This window comes from Trachypithecus francoisi, unplaced genomic scaffold (genome assembly GCF_009764315.1).
Source record: "Trachypithecus francoisi isolate TF-2019V2 unplaced genomic scaffold, Tfra_2.0 Lachesis_group19, whole genome shotgun sequence".
Taxonomy (NCBI): Eukaryota; Metazoa; Chordata; class Mammalia; order Primates; family Cercopithecidae; genus Trachypithecus; species Trachypithecus francoisi.
Window position 1 is genome coordinate 5,260,637 of NW_022681464.1, and position 14,218 is coordinate 5,274,854.

The following is a 14,218-nucleotide window of genomic DNA, read 5'->3' on the forward strand; positions in this document are numbered from 1 at the left end:
GCTGCTGAAGGAGGGCAGTGAAGAAACCCAGTGTAGTAATGCACAGGGCCAGAAGCAACTTGCCACCCTACTTGGCTTGTAGATGGATTACTGAGTTCTACAGGTAGGGATTTGTCTAGGTCTTAATTTAGACTTGGATTTTCAAGCCTGTGTAAAGCATGCACTCATACCCTGTCCTCAGTGGGATTTGGACATCTTTGCTACTGGTTGCTGGGGGGAAAAGATGCTGTGGGTGGAAAATGGTATATTAGCCAAGTGACTTTCAATGGACCATTCATATATTTTCTACTCCCTAGTAAATTTCTCTTAATACAGTAAGAAAACCAAATGGTTCATAAGTGGTTATGCTTTTAAAATGTATGGATTTAGCAACATTTTACAGATTTCACTTGTATAACTGAGTTTTTGCTAGTTAGATGAATTGTTAAAATTTTTAAAGAAACAAATGTATCCTATAGTGATGTAATTTGAAAACAAATAGTTTTTAATGTTTTGAATGCAACACTGCCAACTCCTCAACATAGATTAGCAAACATACTTTTGAGTAAGGATGCGTTATTAGACCCTATTACTGAAAATATAGTTGAGGCTTTAATATGTATATTAACATAAAGCAGAATGAAAAGTTTCCTCTTCTTTTTCTTGTGCTTTTTTTTTGTATTCCATCGTGTAAATATACCACAATTTATTTGTTTTCCTGGTGGCAGACATTTCAGTTATTTTCAGTTTGGGACTCTTATGAATAAAGCTACGATGAATAGACATGTCCTTTGATGGCATATGCGTTCATTTCTCTTTGATATATTCAGTGGCATTCGTAGAATATTTGATACCTGGAGTAGATCATTTTTAGTGATCCCTATTATACAGCAAAATTGTTTTCAGCAATAATAATGAAATGAAATGGATAATAATGACAAAAAATTACCAGTGGTTTTGTTTTGTTTTTAGTTTTTAATTTTAAATAATTATATGTTTATAGAAAGTGCACAGATAGTACAGAGATTCTATTTACCCTTCACCTAGCTTCCCCCAATGGTTATATCTTACATAATCATAACACAATATTAAAACAAGGAAATTGACAGTCGTGCAAGGTGTGTGTAAAATTCTGTGCCATTTTATCACCTGTAGATCTGTGTAACCACCACTACAATCGAGATACAGAACTATTCCATCACTGCAAAAATCTCCTTCATGTTACCCTTCTAGAGTCATGCTCACTACTCTCACCCCTATCCCCCATCATTCCTAACCCTGGCAACAACTAATCTCTATCCCCATAATTTCATCATTTTAAGAATGTTATATAAATGGAATCACACAATATGTGATCTTTAGAGATTGGCCTTTTTCACTCAACATAATGCCTTTGAGGTCCATCTAAGTTGTTGGAGGTATTGCTAGTTTGCCCTTTTTATTGCTGAGTAATATTCCATTGCATGAGTGTACCTCAGTTCGGTTAAACCATTCACTTACGGAAGGACATTTTGATTGTTTCTAGTTTTGCTCTATTATAAGTAAATCTGACAGGAATGTTTGTGTACAGGTTTTTGTGTGAGCATATGTTTTCATTTATTGAGGATAATTATCATATACTATTGCTGGACCATATGCAAATTTTGTTTTGTTTTGTTTGAGACAGAGTTTCACTCTTGTTGCCCGGGCTGGAGTGAAATGGTGTGATCTCAGCTCACTGCAGCCTCTGCCTCCTGGGTTTAAGCGATTCTCCTACCTCAGCCTCCCGAGTAGCTTGGATTACAGGCATGCGCCGCCAAGCCCAGCTAAATTTTTGTATTTTTAGTAGAGGTGTGGTTTCTCCATGTTGGTCAGGCTGGTCTCGAACTCCCAACCTCAGGTGATCCGTCCGCCTCAGCCTCCCAGAGTGCTGAGATTACAGGCGTGAGCCACGACTGCCAGCTGTAAATGTATTTTTTTTTTTAATAAACACTAAACTATTTTCTAGAGTAGCCATACCATTTCATAGTCCTACCAGCAGTATATGAGAGATCCAATTTTTCCACATCCTGGTCCTTTTGGTGGTGGCGTTTTTTTTTGTTTTGTTTTGTTTTATTTTGTTTTTGTTTTTAGCTGTTCTAACAGGCATGCTGTGATATCTCATCATGGGCTTAACTGGTATTTACCTAATGGCTGGTGATGTTTAGCAACTTTTCGTGTGCTGATTTTCCATCTGTACATTTTCTTTGGTGAAATATATCTTTATATCTTTTGCCCATTTTCTAATTAGATTTTTAGAATTTAGATTGTTTTAGCTGTTAAGTTTTTACCTTTTTTTTTTTAGCTGTTAAGTTTTGAGAATTCTTCATGTATTCTAGATAGAACTTCTTTGTCTGATATGTGGTTTTTTCCCCTAGACTATAGCTTATCTTATGTTTTAAATGTTTTTTTCTTTTTTTCCCCAGTCATTCAGCAGTTCTGTCTTATTTATCCTATTAAAAGGATCTTTTACAGAGCAAAATTTTTTAATATTAATGAAATCAAATTTATCAATATTTATTTTATGCATTGTACTTTTTAGTACGTTATGAAATTTCTTTTTAAATGCCCTGCAATTATACACAGTTAATGATTAGACCTCAGATTAAGGTAGGCATTTCGGGGGTTTGTTTTGGGGTGTTTTTATTAACGAATAACCTAGGATATTTGGTCAGAATGCCTGTGGATCAGAGGTAGTCTTGCCTCTGTCAGTTGCTGGCAGAGGTGATACAATGAAGCACCAAGGAATCCAAACTCCAGGGCCACACTGGCAGCTCTTCAGTCCCAGTTCTACCACATAGGAAATGGACAAACTTGGGTAAGATGCTTAACTGCTGTGTGCTTCCATTTCCTCATCTGTAAACCAAGGGTAATAAAAATAATATAAAAGAACTTGCAGTAATGTTCATTGCCATATTGATTGTTATGAAGATTACAAGAGTTCATATGTGTTGAAGTGCTTAGAATAGTGTCTGGAAGATAATAAGCACTTGATAACTTTTGCTAATAATATTCCTACTACTGGCTGTGTGACTTGGGAAGACACTTAGGCTCCCTGAGTCTCCGTTGCTTTAACTCTAAGATGGGGATGATAGCTGCTACCTGTAAACTATAAAGCAGTCACAAACATAAAGTTTTCCTCTTATCAATGATTGTTATCATTAGAATAAATAGATATTCTATCATTCAATTTATTTTTTTTTTAGAGACAGGGTCTTACTGACCTAGAGTGCAAGCTAGAATGCATTGGTGTGGTCCTAGTTCACCGCAGCTTCAGACTCCTGAGTTTGAGTGGTCTTCTTGCCTCAGTCTCCCAAGTAGCTAGGACTACAGGTGTGTGCCACCATGCCTAGCTAATTTTTAAAAAATTTTTGTAGAGACAAGGTCTCACTGTGTTGCCCAGGCTAGTGCTGGTCTCCAGGGATCCTCCTGCCTTGGCCTCCCAAAGTGTTGGGATTACAGATATGAGTCACCATGCCTGGCCAGATATCCTGTCTATATATAGTGAGCATCTCAGCCTGGTGTGGTGGCTTATGCCTGTAATCCCAGCGCTTTGGAAGGCAGAGGCAGGAGAATCACTTCAGGCTAGGAGTTTGAGACCAGCCCTGGCAACATAGCGAGACCCGCCCTGACAACATAGTGAGACCCTGTCTCTACAAAAAATTTTTTTTATTAGCCAGACATGTTGACATGTGATTATAGTCTCTGCTACTTGGGAGGCTAAGGTGGGAGGATCACTTGAGGCCAGGAGTTCAAGGATATAATGAGCCATGATCATGCCACTGCATTCCAGCCTGGGCGACACAGTGATACCTTGTCTCTTAAAAAAAAAAAAAAGTCACTTTGGAGGCCGAGACGGGTGGATCACGAGGTCAGGAGATCGAGACCATCCTGGCTAACACGGTGAAACCCCGTCTCTACTAAAAAAACAAAAATAGCCGGGCGAGGTGGCGGCGCCTGTAGTCCCAGCTACTCGGGAGGCTGAGGCAGGAGAATGGCGTAAACCCGGGAGGCGGAGCTTGCAGTGAGCTGAGATCCGGCCACTGCACTCCAGTCCGGGCGACAGAGCGAGACTCCGCCTCAAAAAAAAAAAAAAAAAAAAAAAAAAAAAAAAAAAAAAAAAAAAAAAAAAAAAAAAAGTGAGCAGCCAGGCATGGTGGCTCACACCTGTAATCCCAGCACTTTGGGAGGCTGAGGCGGGCAGATCACAGTGTCAGGAGATCAAGACCATCCTGGCTAACAAGGTGAAACCTCGTCTGTACTAAAAATCCAAAAAAATTAGCCAGGCATGGTGGTGGGCGCCTATAGTCCCAGCTACTCAGAAGGCTGAGGCAGGAGAATGGCATGAACCTGAGAGGCAGAGCTTGCAGCGAGCCAAGATGGTGCCACCACACTCCAGCCTGGGCAATAGAGTGAGACTCTGTCTCAAAAAAAAAAAAAAAAAAAAAAAATGTGAGCATCCCTAAATTAGAGGTTCTCAAAGTCAAGTGAATAGGTCAATCATTGGGGTTAACAGGTTGAGTTTTTGATCCAAGGTCACACAGGAAACGGAATCAGGGCTGCCTTTGCTTGACTCCAGTTTTCATAGTCAGACTGTGCCATCCTGGTGCTTGCCTCCCTGCTGCTCCCTTATGTTTCCTGTGCTCCGATGGCCTGCATCCAGGTCTTTGCTTTTTTCTTGCTTCATTGTGTGACTGTACAGATGTGTGCCTCCATAGAGCAGTGCCTCATGAAAGGTTGTGTTTTGTCTTTTTAAAATTTTCCTTTCAGGGAACGCTGTGAGGAGCTCCGTGTTGAATTGTTTTGTATCCATCAGAAGAAGGTGTGTGAGGAGCGGAAAGCACAGATTGCATTTAATGAGGAGCTGAGGAGGCAGAAGCTGGTGGAAGAGCAGATGTTCTCCAAGCTCTGGGAGGAAGACCGATTAGCCAAGGAAAAGCGAGAAGCCCAAGAGGCGAGGAGACAGAAAGAGCTGATGGAGAACACACGCCTGGGGCTGAATGCCCAGATCACCAGCATCAAGGCACAAAGGCAGGCAGCACAGCTGCTGAAGGAAGAGGAGGCGCGCCTGGTGGTGGGCCTTTAAAATACTTGTTCGAGGGTAATCAACGCCATGGGCACAGCACAGTTTGCAGGCCTGTTACTGTACAGTTTGTCTGATGGCCTGGGCTAGTTCACAGGCACATTTCCAATTTTAGACTCTCAGTGCTGTTTAATAATGTATCCAAATGTATGGTACAGAGTACGTAGAAGAGTCACGTGTGGAAGGCCAGCACACCCACAGGCAGCGAATGGTGGTAGACGATGGGTACTGGGATTAAAAGTGGTTTCTCTTTATACTTTCCTGTTTTCAACTCTACAACGACTTATTACATTATAATCACACATACCCCGGCAATTTTCACAGTTTTATTGCTGATTCAACTATGAAAAGGCAAGTTTTCTTTCTTATAGCCTCTCTAAATCCAGGTGTGTGTGTATTTCCAGAAATCCTTTATTCCTGTCTCCTAAATCAAATGCACTAACTTGTCTTGGTCCAACTGTACTGATGCATTATCTTTATTATGATTCTACCTTAGGAAAGTAACAATGCACAGATTAAACATGAGAATGAACAGGATAAGCTAAAGAAACAGAAGGCAAAGCAGGAAACTAGGACCATTTTGCAAAAAGCCCTACAGGACAGGATAGAACATATTCAGCAGGACTACAGAGAAGAACAGGACTTGAACATGAAGCTCGTGCAAAGGGCCCTTCAGGACTTACAGGAAGAGGCAGATAAAAAGAAACAAAAAAGAGTAAGACTTTTTTTTTTCATGCCTACTACTTGCTGGAAGGGATTTGTGAGTTCTCAGTCTTTTGGAAGATGGCTACAAATATATAACAGTGCTACTCTGAGTGTGGTCCATGAGCCAACAGCATCAGCACCATCTGGGAAAATGTTAGAAACAGAAATTCACAGGCTCCAGAATCAGGATCTCTCAATCAAAATCATGACAGGGACAGGAAATCTGTGTTTCAGCACACTCCCCCAGGTGATTCTGATGCTAACTAAAGTTTGAGAACTCCTGGAATTTGAGGAAGACATCACTGAGAAAGTGACATTTGAGTTGAACCTTAAAGAAGATGTGAAGTTTGGTCAGGCGAAAAGAGTAGGGAAAGGCATTCAGTATTGTTTTAGCTACCTGTACCTTTGGAATTTGGATTGAACTTTTAAGAGTGTTTTGTTTCTCCCACAGGTGCTTTTTCTTGTTTTCACCTGGTTCTTAGTGTGCATGTGCTTTGTTTTTTAATTAAGCTTCTCTCTCTCTCTCTCTCTCTCTTTTTTTTTTTTTTCGAGACAGAGTCTCACTCTGTAACCCAGGCTGGAGTGCAGTGGCATAATCATGGTTCACTGTAGCCTCGCCCTCCTGGTCTCAAGCAATCCTCCCACTTCAGCCTCCCGAGTAGCTGGGACTACAGACACCCGCCACCTAGCCTGGCTAATTTATGTATTTTTTGTAGAGACAGCATTTTGCCAAGTTGCCCAGGGTGGTCTGGTGTGGGCTCAAGTGAACCTCCCACCTCGGCCTCCTAAAGTGCTGGGATTACAGGTGTGAACCACTGTGCCTGGATAAACTTCATTCTGATATGATTGTAGATTCATATGCAGTTTTAAGAAATAATACAGAGAGATTCCTTGTACCCTTTACTCTGGTTCCCTCAATGGTAATATCTTGCAAAACTATAGTACCATCCCAGTCAGGATGTTGACATTGATATAATCAAGATACTGAACATCTCATCAGCACCAGGATTTCTCATATTGACCTTTTATAGTCACACCTACTTCCCTCTTGCCCCACCCCCTTCCTAACCCTGTTCTTCATTTCTATAATTTTATTATTTCGGGAATGTTATATTAGTAGAATCATATAGTATGTAATCTTTTCAGATAGCCTTTTTCACTTAGCATAACCCTCAGGAGATTTGTCCAACTTTTTGGATCTATCAGTAGTTGTTTATTTTTATTTTTATTTTTTAAAAAATTCTTTTTTTTGAGACAGTCTTGCCCTGTCACTCAGGCTGGAGTGCAGTGGTGTGATCTCAGCTCCCTGCAGCCTCAGCTTCCCAGGCTCAATTGATAACTTCAACCTCAACCTCCTGAGTCGTTGGAACTACAGGCGCAAGTCACCATGCCCAGCTAGTTTTCTTTTTTTTTGTAGAGATGGGGTCTCACTATGCTGCCCAGGCTGGTCTTGAACTCCTAGGCTCAAGTGATCCTCCTGCCTTGGCCTCCCAAAGTGTTGGGATTACAGGCATGAGCCACTGCGCCCAGCCTTCTTTTTATTCTTTTTTTTTTTTTTTTTTTTGAGGTAGAATTTCGCTCTTGTCACCCAGGCTGGAGTGCCATAGCGTGATCTCAGCTCACTGCAACCTCCGCCTCATAGGTTCAAGCGCTTTTCCTGTCTCAGCCTCCTGAGTAGCTGGGATTACAGGCGTGTGCCACTGCGTCTGGCTAATTTTTGGGTTTTTTAGTAGAGACAGGGTTTCGCCATGTTGGCCAGCCTGGTCTCAAACTCCTGACCTCAGATGATCCAGCCGCCTCGGCCTCCCAGTTTATTCTTGAGTAGTATTTATGGTATAGATTTACTGCAGTTTGTTTAGCCATTCACCTGTTGAAGGACATTTGAGTTGTTTCCAGGTTATGGCTATTATGAGTAAAGCTGCTATAATCATTTGAGTACAGGTTTTTCTGTCAACACATTCTCAATTTTTTTTTTTTTTTTGACAGAGTCTCGCTCCGTCACCCAGGCTGTAGTGCAGTGGCGTGGTCTCGGCTCACTGTAACCTCCACCTCCTGGGTTCAAGTGATTCTCCTGCCACAGCCTCCTGAGTATCTAGGATTAGAGGTGTGGCTACCATGCCCGGCTAATTTTTTTTGTATTTTTAGTAGAGATGGGATATCACCATGTTGGCCAGGCTGGTCTCAAACTCCTGACCTCAAGTGATGCGCCCACCTCAGCCTCCCAAAATGCTTGGATTACAGGCATGAGCCACCACACCCAGCACAAATCATCATTTCTATGAGATAAATGCCTAGAAGAGCAATTGCTATATCATATAGTAATTGCATGTTTAGTTTTTTAAAGAAACTACTAAACTGTTTTTCAGAGTAGCCGTACCATCTTACATTCCCAGCAGCAATACATGAGCAATCTGGTTTCTCCACATCCTCACCAGCATTTGGTGCTATCACTATTGTTCACTTTAACCATTCTGATAGATGTGTAGTAACATCTCATTGTGGTTTAATTTACATTTTCCTAATGGTTAATGATTTTGAACAACTTTTTATGAGCCTGTTTTCCATCTGTATGTCTTCTTCAATGAAAAGTCTCTTCATGTCTTTTGCCCATTTTCTGTTTTGTTTTCTTTTTGTTTAGCCAGTATCTCACTCTGTCACTTAGGCTGGAGTACAGTGGCATGATCATAGCTCACTGCAGCCTCCAACTCCTGGTTTTTGCCCGTTATCTAATTGACTTGCTTATTTGATTTGTTTTTTCCTGTTGAGTTGTTTGTTCACATTTAAATAATTTTATTTATTTTTTTAATAGCTTCAAGAGATAATTCACGTAACATTCAGTTCCCCAATTTAAACCATACAATTCAGTGGATTTTACTGTTTTCTCAGATAAGTGCCCCTATCATCACATTCTATTTTAAAACATTTTCACTATCCTACTATCCCTTCTTCCTTACCTCCCACCTCCAGTCCTAAGCAGCCACTTATCTACTTTGTGTCTCTATAGATTTTCCCGTTCTGGACTTTGACATGAATGAAATCACATGTTATGTGACCTGTTGACTGTCTTCTTTCACTTAGCATAATGTTTTCAAGGTTTATCCAGCATGTATTGCTATTTTATTTGTTTATGTGGCTGAATGATATTCCATTGTATGGATATGCCACATTTTGTTTATGCATTATATCAGTTGATGGACATTTGGGTTATTTCCACTTTTTGGCTATTATGAATAATGCTACTATGAACATTCATGTACAAATTTTTGTGTGGATGTATGTTTTTATTTTTCTTTGGGACATATAACTAGAAGTAGTATTACTGGGCCATATGGTAACTCTGTTGAAGTTCTGAGGAATTGCCAAAGTATTTTCCATAGTGGCTGGACCATTTTACATTCCCACCAGCAGTGTATGAGGGTTTTGATTTATCCACATGCTCACCAACACTTGTTATTGTCTGTCTTTTTTATTTTACCCATCCTAATGCATCTGAAGTAGTATCTCATTATGGTTTTTATTTGTATTTCCCTAGTGACTAATGATATTGAGCCTCTTTTCCTGTGCTTATGGTCATTTGTAGATCTTCTTTGGAGAAATCTATTTGAAGGCTATTCTCTATTCTTAGAGAAGTCTATTCAAGTCCTTTGCCCATATTTTAGTTGGGTTATTGGTCCTTTTATTATTAAGTTGTAAGAGTTCTTTTCTTTCCCGTCTCTCTTTTTTTTTAAGTCTCACTCTCGTTGCCCAGGCTGGAGTGCAATGGTGCAATCTCATCTCACTGCGAACTCCACCTCCCAGGTTCAAGCAATTCTTCTGCCTCAGCCTCCCGAGTCACTGGGATTACAGGCGCCTGCCACCATGCCTGGCTGATTTTTTTGTATTTTTAGTAGAGACGGGGTTTCACCATGTTGGCCAGGCTGGTCTTGAACTCGTGACCTTAGGTGATCTGCCCACCTCAGCCTCCCAAAGTGCTGGGATTAAAGGCATGAGCCACCACGCCTGGCCAAGAGTTCTTTATATTTTCTAGGTTCAAGTCTCTTACCAGATAAATGACTTGCAGTTATTTCCTTTCATTCTGTAGGTTGTCTTTTTACTTTTTTGATGGTGTCCTTTGAATCACAAAAGTTTTAAATTTTGACAAAGTTCAATTTAGCTAGATTTTCTTTTGTTGCTTATGCTTTGGGGGTCCTATCTAAAAACTGGTTACCTAGTCTAGGATCACAAAGATGTACTCCTTTGTTTTCTTGTTAGAGTTTTATAATTTTAGCTTTTACATTTAGGCTTTTGATCCATTTTAAGTTTTGTATATAGCATGAAATAAGGATCCTAATTCGTTATTCTGCGTGTGGATATCAAGTTATTCCAGCATCATTTGTTGAAATAATTGTCTAATTGTTCCCCTATTGAATTGTCTTATCACCCTTGTCAAAAATCAATTACAGTAAAGTGAAGGTTTATTTCTGGACACTCAGTTCTAGTCCATCAATCTATATATCTATCCTTAGTCCAGTATAACAAATCTACATGTCTTGATTATTGTTGCTTTGTAGTAAGCTTGAAATCAGAAAATATAAATGCTGGCCGGGCACAGTGGCTCACGCCTGTAATCCCAACATTTTGGGAGGCTGAGGCGGGAGGATCAGCTGAGGTCAGGAGTTTGAGGCCAGCCTGACTAACATGGTGAAACCCTGTCTCTACCAAAAATGCAAAACTTAGCTGGGCATGGTGGTGCATACCTGTAATCCCAGCTATTTCAGAGGCTGAGGCAGGAGAATCACTTGAACCAGGAGGTGGAGGTTGCAGTGAGCTGAGATCGCATCATTGCAGTCCAGCCTAGGCAACAAGAGTGAAACTCCACCATTGCATTCCAGCCTGGACAACCAGAGTGAAACTTCATCTCAAAAAAAAAAAAAAAAAGAGAGAGAAAATGTAAATCCTCAAACTCTGTTCTTTTTCAAATTGTTTTGGCTATTCTGGCTCCCTTGCATATCCGTGTATCTAGAAGTTACATGGATCAGCTTGTCAATTTCTACAAAGAAGCTAGTTGAGATTTTGATAAAAATTGTGTTGAATCTGTAGGTCAATTTGGGAAGTGCTGCCATTTTCACAGTATTGTTTTCTGATTCATGAACTTAGGCTGTCTTTCCATTTATTTAGGTCTTCTTTAATTTCTTTCAGTAATGTTTCCTAGTTTTCAGAGTATACATTTTAACACTTTGTTAAATTTATTCCTAAGGATAGCATTTCTATTTGGAAATAAGATTTTTAATTTCATTTTAGATTGATGCTGTCAAATAGAAATACAAGGACTTTTGTATATTGGTCTTGTATCCTGCAACATTGCTAAACTCATTTTGTAGTTTTAATAGTTTGTTCTTTTTTTTTTTTTTTTTTGAGACGGAGTCTCGCTCTGTCGCCCAAGCTGGAGTGCAGTGGCCGGATCTCAGCTCACTGCAAGCTCCGCCTCCCGGGTTCAGGCCATTCTCCTGCCTCAGCCTCCTGAGTAGCTGGGACTACAGGCGCCCGCCACCTCGCCTGGCTAGTTTTTTGTACTTTTTAGTAGAGACGGGGTTTCACTGTGTTAGCCAGGATGGTCTCGATCTCCTGACCTTGCGATCCGCCCGCCTCGGCCTCCCAAAGTGCTGGGATTACAGGCTTGAGCCACCGCGCCTGGCCGTTTGTTTCTTTTTAAATAGAGTCTTGTTGTGCCACCCAGGCTAGAGTGCAGTGGCATATTCTTGGCTCACTGCAACCTCTGCCTTCCGGGTTCAAGCGATCTTCCTGCCTCAGCCTCCTAAGTAGCTGGGACTACAGGCTTGTGCCACCACACCCAGCTAATTTTTTGTATTTTTAGTAGAGACAGGGTTTCACCATGTTGACCAGGCTGGTCTCCAACTCCTGACCTCAAGTGATCCACCCACCTCGGCCTCCGAAAGTGCTGGGATTACAGGCATGAGCCACTGTGCCTGGCCAAGTTTCAATAGTTTTTTAGTGGATTATTAGCTCACTCTTCTTTTTGGTGCTCAGATTGCCTGATTCTAGATCGTGGGAGTCCTTTAAGTGGGCTGTCTTGTTCTTTTGATGCTGTCCTCCAATAGAATTTGATAGTTTTCTTGATTCTGACACAATAAGATGTCCCAGGTTCATCCTGTTCAGTTTCTGCTCCAGTCTTATAATTGATTATTTTCCCAAGGATTGTTGGTTATTTTTAGTGGGAAATGGTATTAGTCTTTTTTCACACTGCTGTAAAGAACTACCTGACATTGGGTAACTTATTTAAAAAAGAAGGTGTAATTGACTCACAGCTCCACATGGCTGGGGAAGACTCAGGAAACTTAAAATCACAGTGGAAAGGGAAGCAAGGCACGTCTTATGTGGTGGCAGGAGGGAAGGAATGAAGAAAGCCACACTTTTAAACCATCAGATCTCATGGGAATTCACTATCATGAGAACAGCATGGGGGAAACTACCCCCATGACCCAGTCACATCCCACCAGGTCCCTCTCCTCACACATGGGGATTACAATTCAAGATGTGATTTGGGTGGGGACACAGAGCCAAACTGTATCAGGTATTTAATAATATCTAGAACCTTGGTGTTGGATGAACTCATTGCTGTCGGATAATTACTGCAACATGGCAGTAGCCAGCTAAAAATGCTTGCACTAAATAAATAGCAGGTCTCAACTTTAGCTGCACATTACTATCACCTGGGGGAACTTAAAAGGTATCCATTAAATAGGAATTTCTGGGGGTGGGACTCAGCCCTCAGTACATTTTTTTTTTTTTTTTGAGATGGAGTCTTGCTCTGTTGCCCAGGCTAGAGGGCAGTGGTGCGATCTTGCTCGCTGCAAGCTCTGCCTCCTGCCTCAGCCTCCCAAGTAGCTGGGACTACAGGTGCCCGCCACCACACCAGGCTAATTTTTTGTATGTTTAGTAGAGACGGGGTTTCACTGTGTTAGCCAGGATGGTCTCAATCTCCTGACCTCATGGTCCGCCCGCCTTGGCCTCCCAAAGTGCTGGGATTACAGGTGTGAGCCACCACCCCCGGCCAGCCCTCAGTACTTTTCAAAGCTCCTCAGGTGGTTCCAAAGTGTAGCTAAGATTTATAATTGCTGTAATAAAGTACAAAATGACTACCAGCCAGAGAGACAGTGCTATAATAGTAGAAATGACTTATTTTGTTGATCCGATTAAGATTTCATATACCTAAATTAAAGTAAATGAAAATAAAGCTGTATCATTGAAAACTATTTGGCAACTACTTTGAAAAACACTTTGGGAAAGTATTTGAATTAACTTATTCAAACAATTATTATCAAACATTTCAAACAAATACAAAGAATTGCACAATGAGTCCCCATGTGTCCATCACCTCACTTTAACAACTGTCAACTAATGGCCATTCTTGTCTCTTCTATATCCCTACCTATTTCCCCCCTACTCTTGAGTATTTTGGAATAAACTTCAGACATACATCTGTAAATGTTTCAGTACATAGTTCTAAAAGATTGGGATTGGAGCTTTTAAAGATTGTTTTTAAATGTATCCTTACTATCACTATCACACAAAAAAATTTTAACAATATGAATTTTTATGTTACATAGGAAGATATGATAAGAGAACAGAAGATATACCATAAATATTTGGCACAGAGACGTGAAGAAGAAAAAGCTCAGGAGAAAGAATTTGACAGAATATTAGAGGAAGACAAGGAAAAGAAGTTAGCTGAGAAGGACAAGGAGCTGAGACTTGAAAAGGAGGCAAGGAGACAGCTTGTGGATGAGGTCATGTGTACAAGAAAACTTCAAGTTCAAGAAAAGTGTAAGGAACTGAATTACAGTTATGTTATAGCTTGCCCTTAATTCAATTTAGGTAATAACCAAAATACTAACAACCATAATACTTATTATGTAAAATACCATGAGGGATGCAAAAAGGATGAAGGCAGGAGGCCTTTTTTTGCAAATCTTATCTAGGTGGATATATATGAAGAGTTTTATATACCAGCAGATTCCAGTCACAGGGGAGAAGTTCTCAAGGTTAAAGGAACAGTATATCATTTGAATACTGTGTGCCTTGGTGATTAGAATGCAGAGTGAGAAGGCGGGGCACAGACATACAGCTCCCTTTTGTCCTTTGTATCTGTCCCTCTTTTCTTTTGAAAGTTTTCTCCATACTGTTGTGGGAAGTCAGGGACCCCAAATGGAGGGAAGCTGCAGCAGAAGAACATAAATTGTGACGATTTCATGGACTTTTATCAGTTCCCAAAACTAATACTTTTATATTTCTTATGCCTATCTTTACTGCAATCTCTGAACATAAATTGTGAAGATTTCATGGACATTTATTAGATCCGAAAATTAATACTTTTATAATTTCTTACACCTGTCTTACTTTAATCTCTTAATCCTGTCATCTTCGTAAGCTGAG

At 40.6% G+C, this 14,218-nt stretch overlaps 1 protein-coding gene across 2 annotated transcripts in view; it reads left to right on the top strand.

Annotated features, from left to right (window-relative positions):
- CFAP53 (cilia and flagella associated protein 53) overlaps positions 1–14,218 on the top strand; it is a 41,533-nt gene that overhangs the window by 10,782 nt on the left and 16,533 nt on the right. For both annotated transcript variants that reach the window (XM_033177763.1, XM_033177762.1), the window contains exons 4-6: positions 4,768–5,071; positions 5,577–5,795; positions 13,393–13,609. In XM_033177763.1, the coding sequence (XP_033033654.1) occupies positions 4,768–5,071; positions 5,577–5,795; positions 13,393–13,609 (740 nt within the window). The remainder of the gene's footprint in view (positions 1–4,767; positions 5,072–5,576; positions 5,796–13,392; positions 13,610–14,218) is intronic.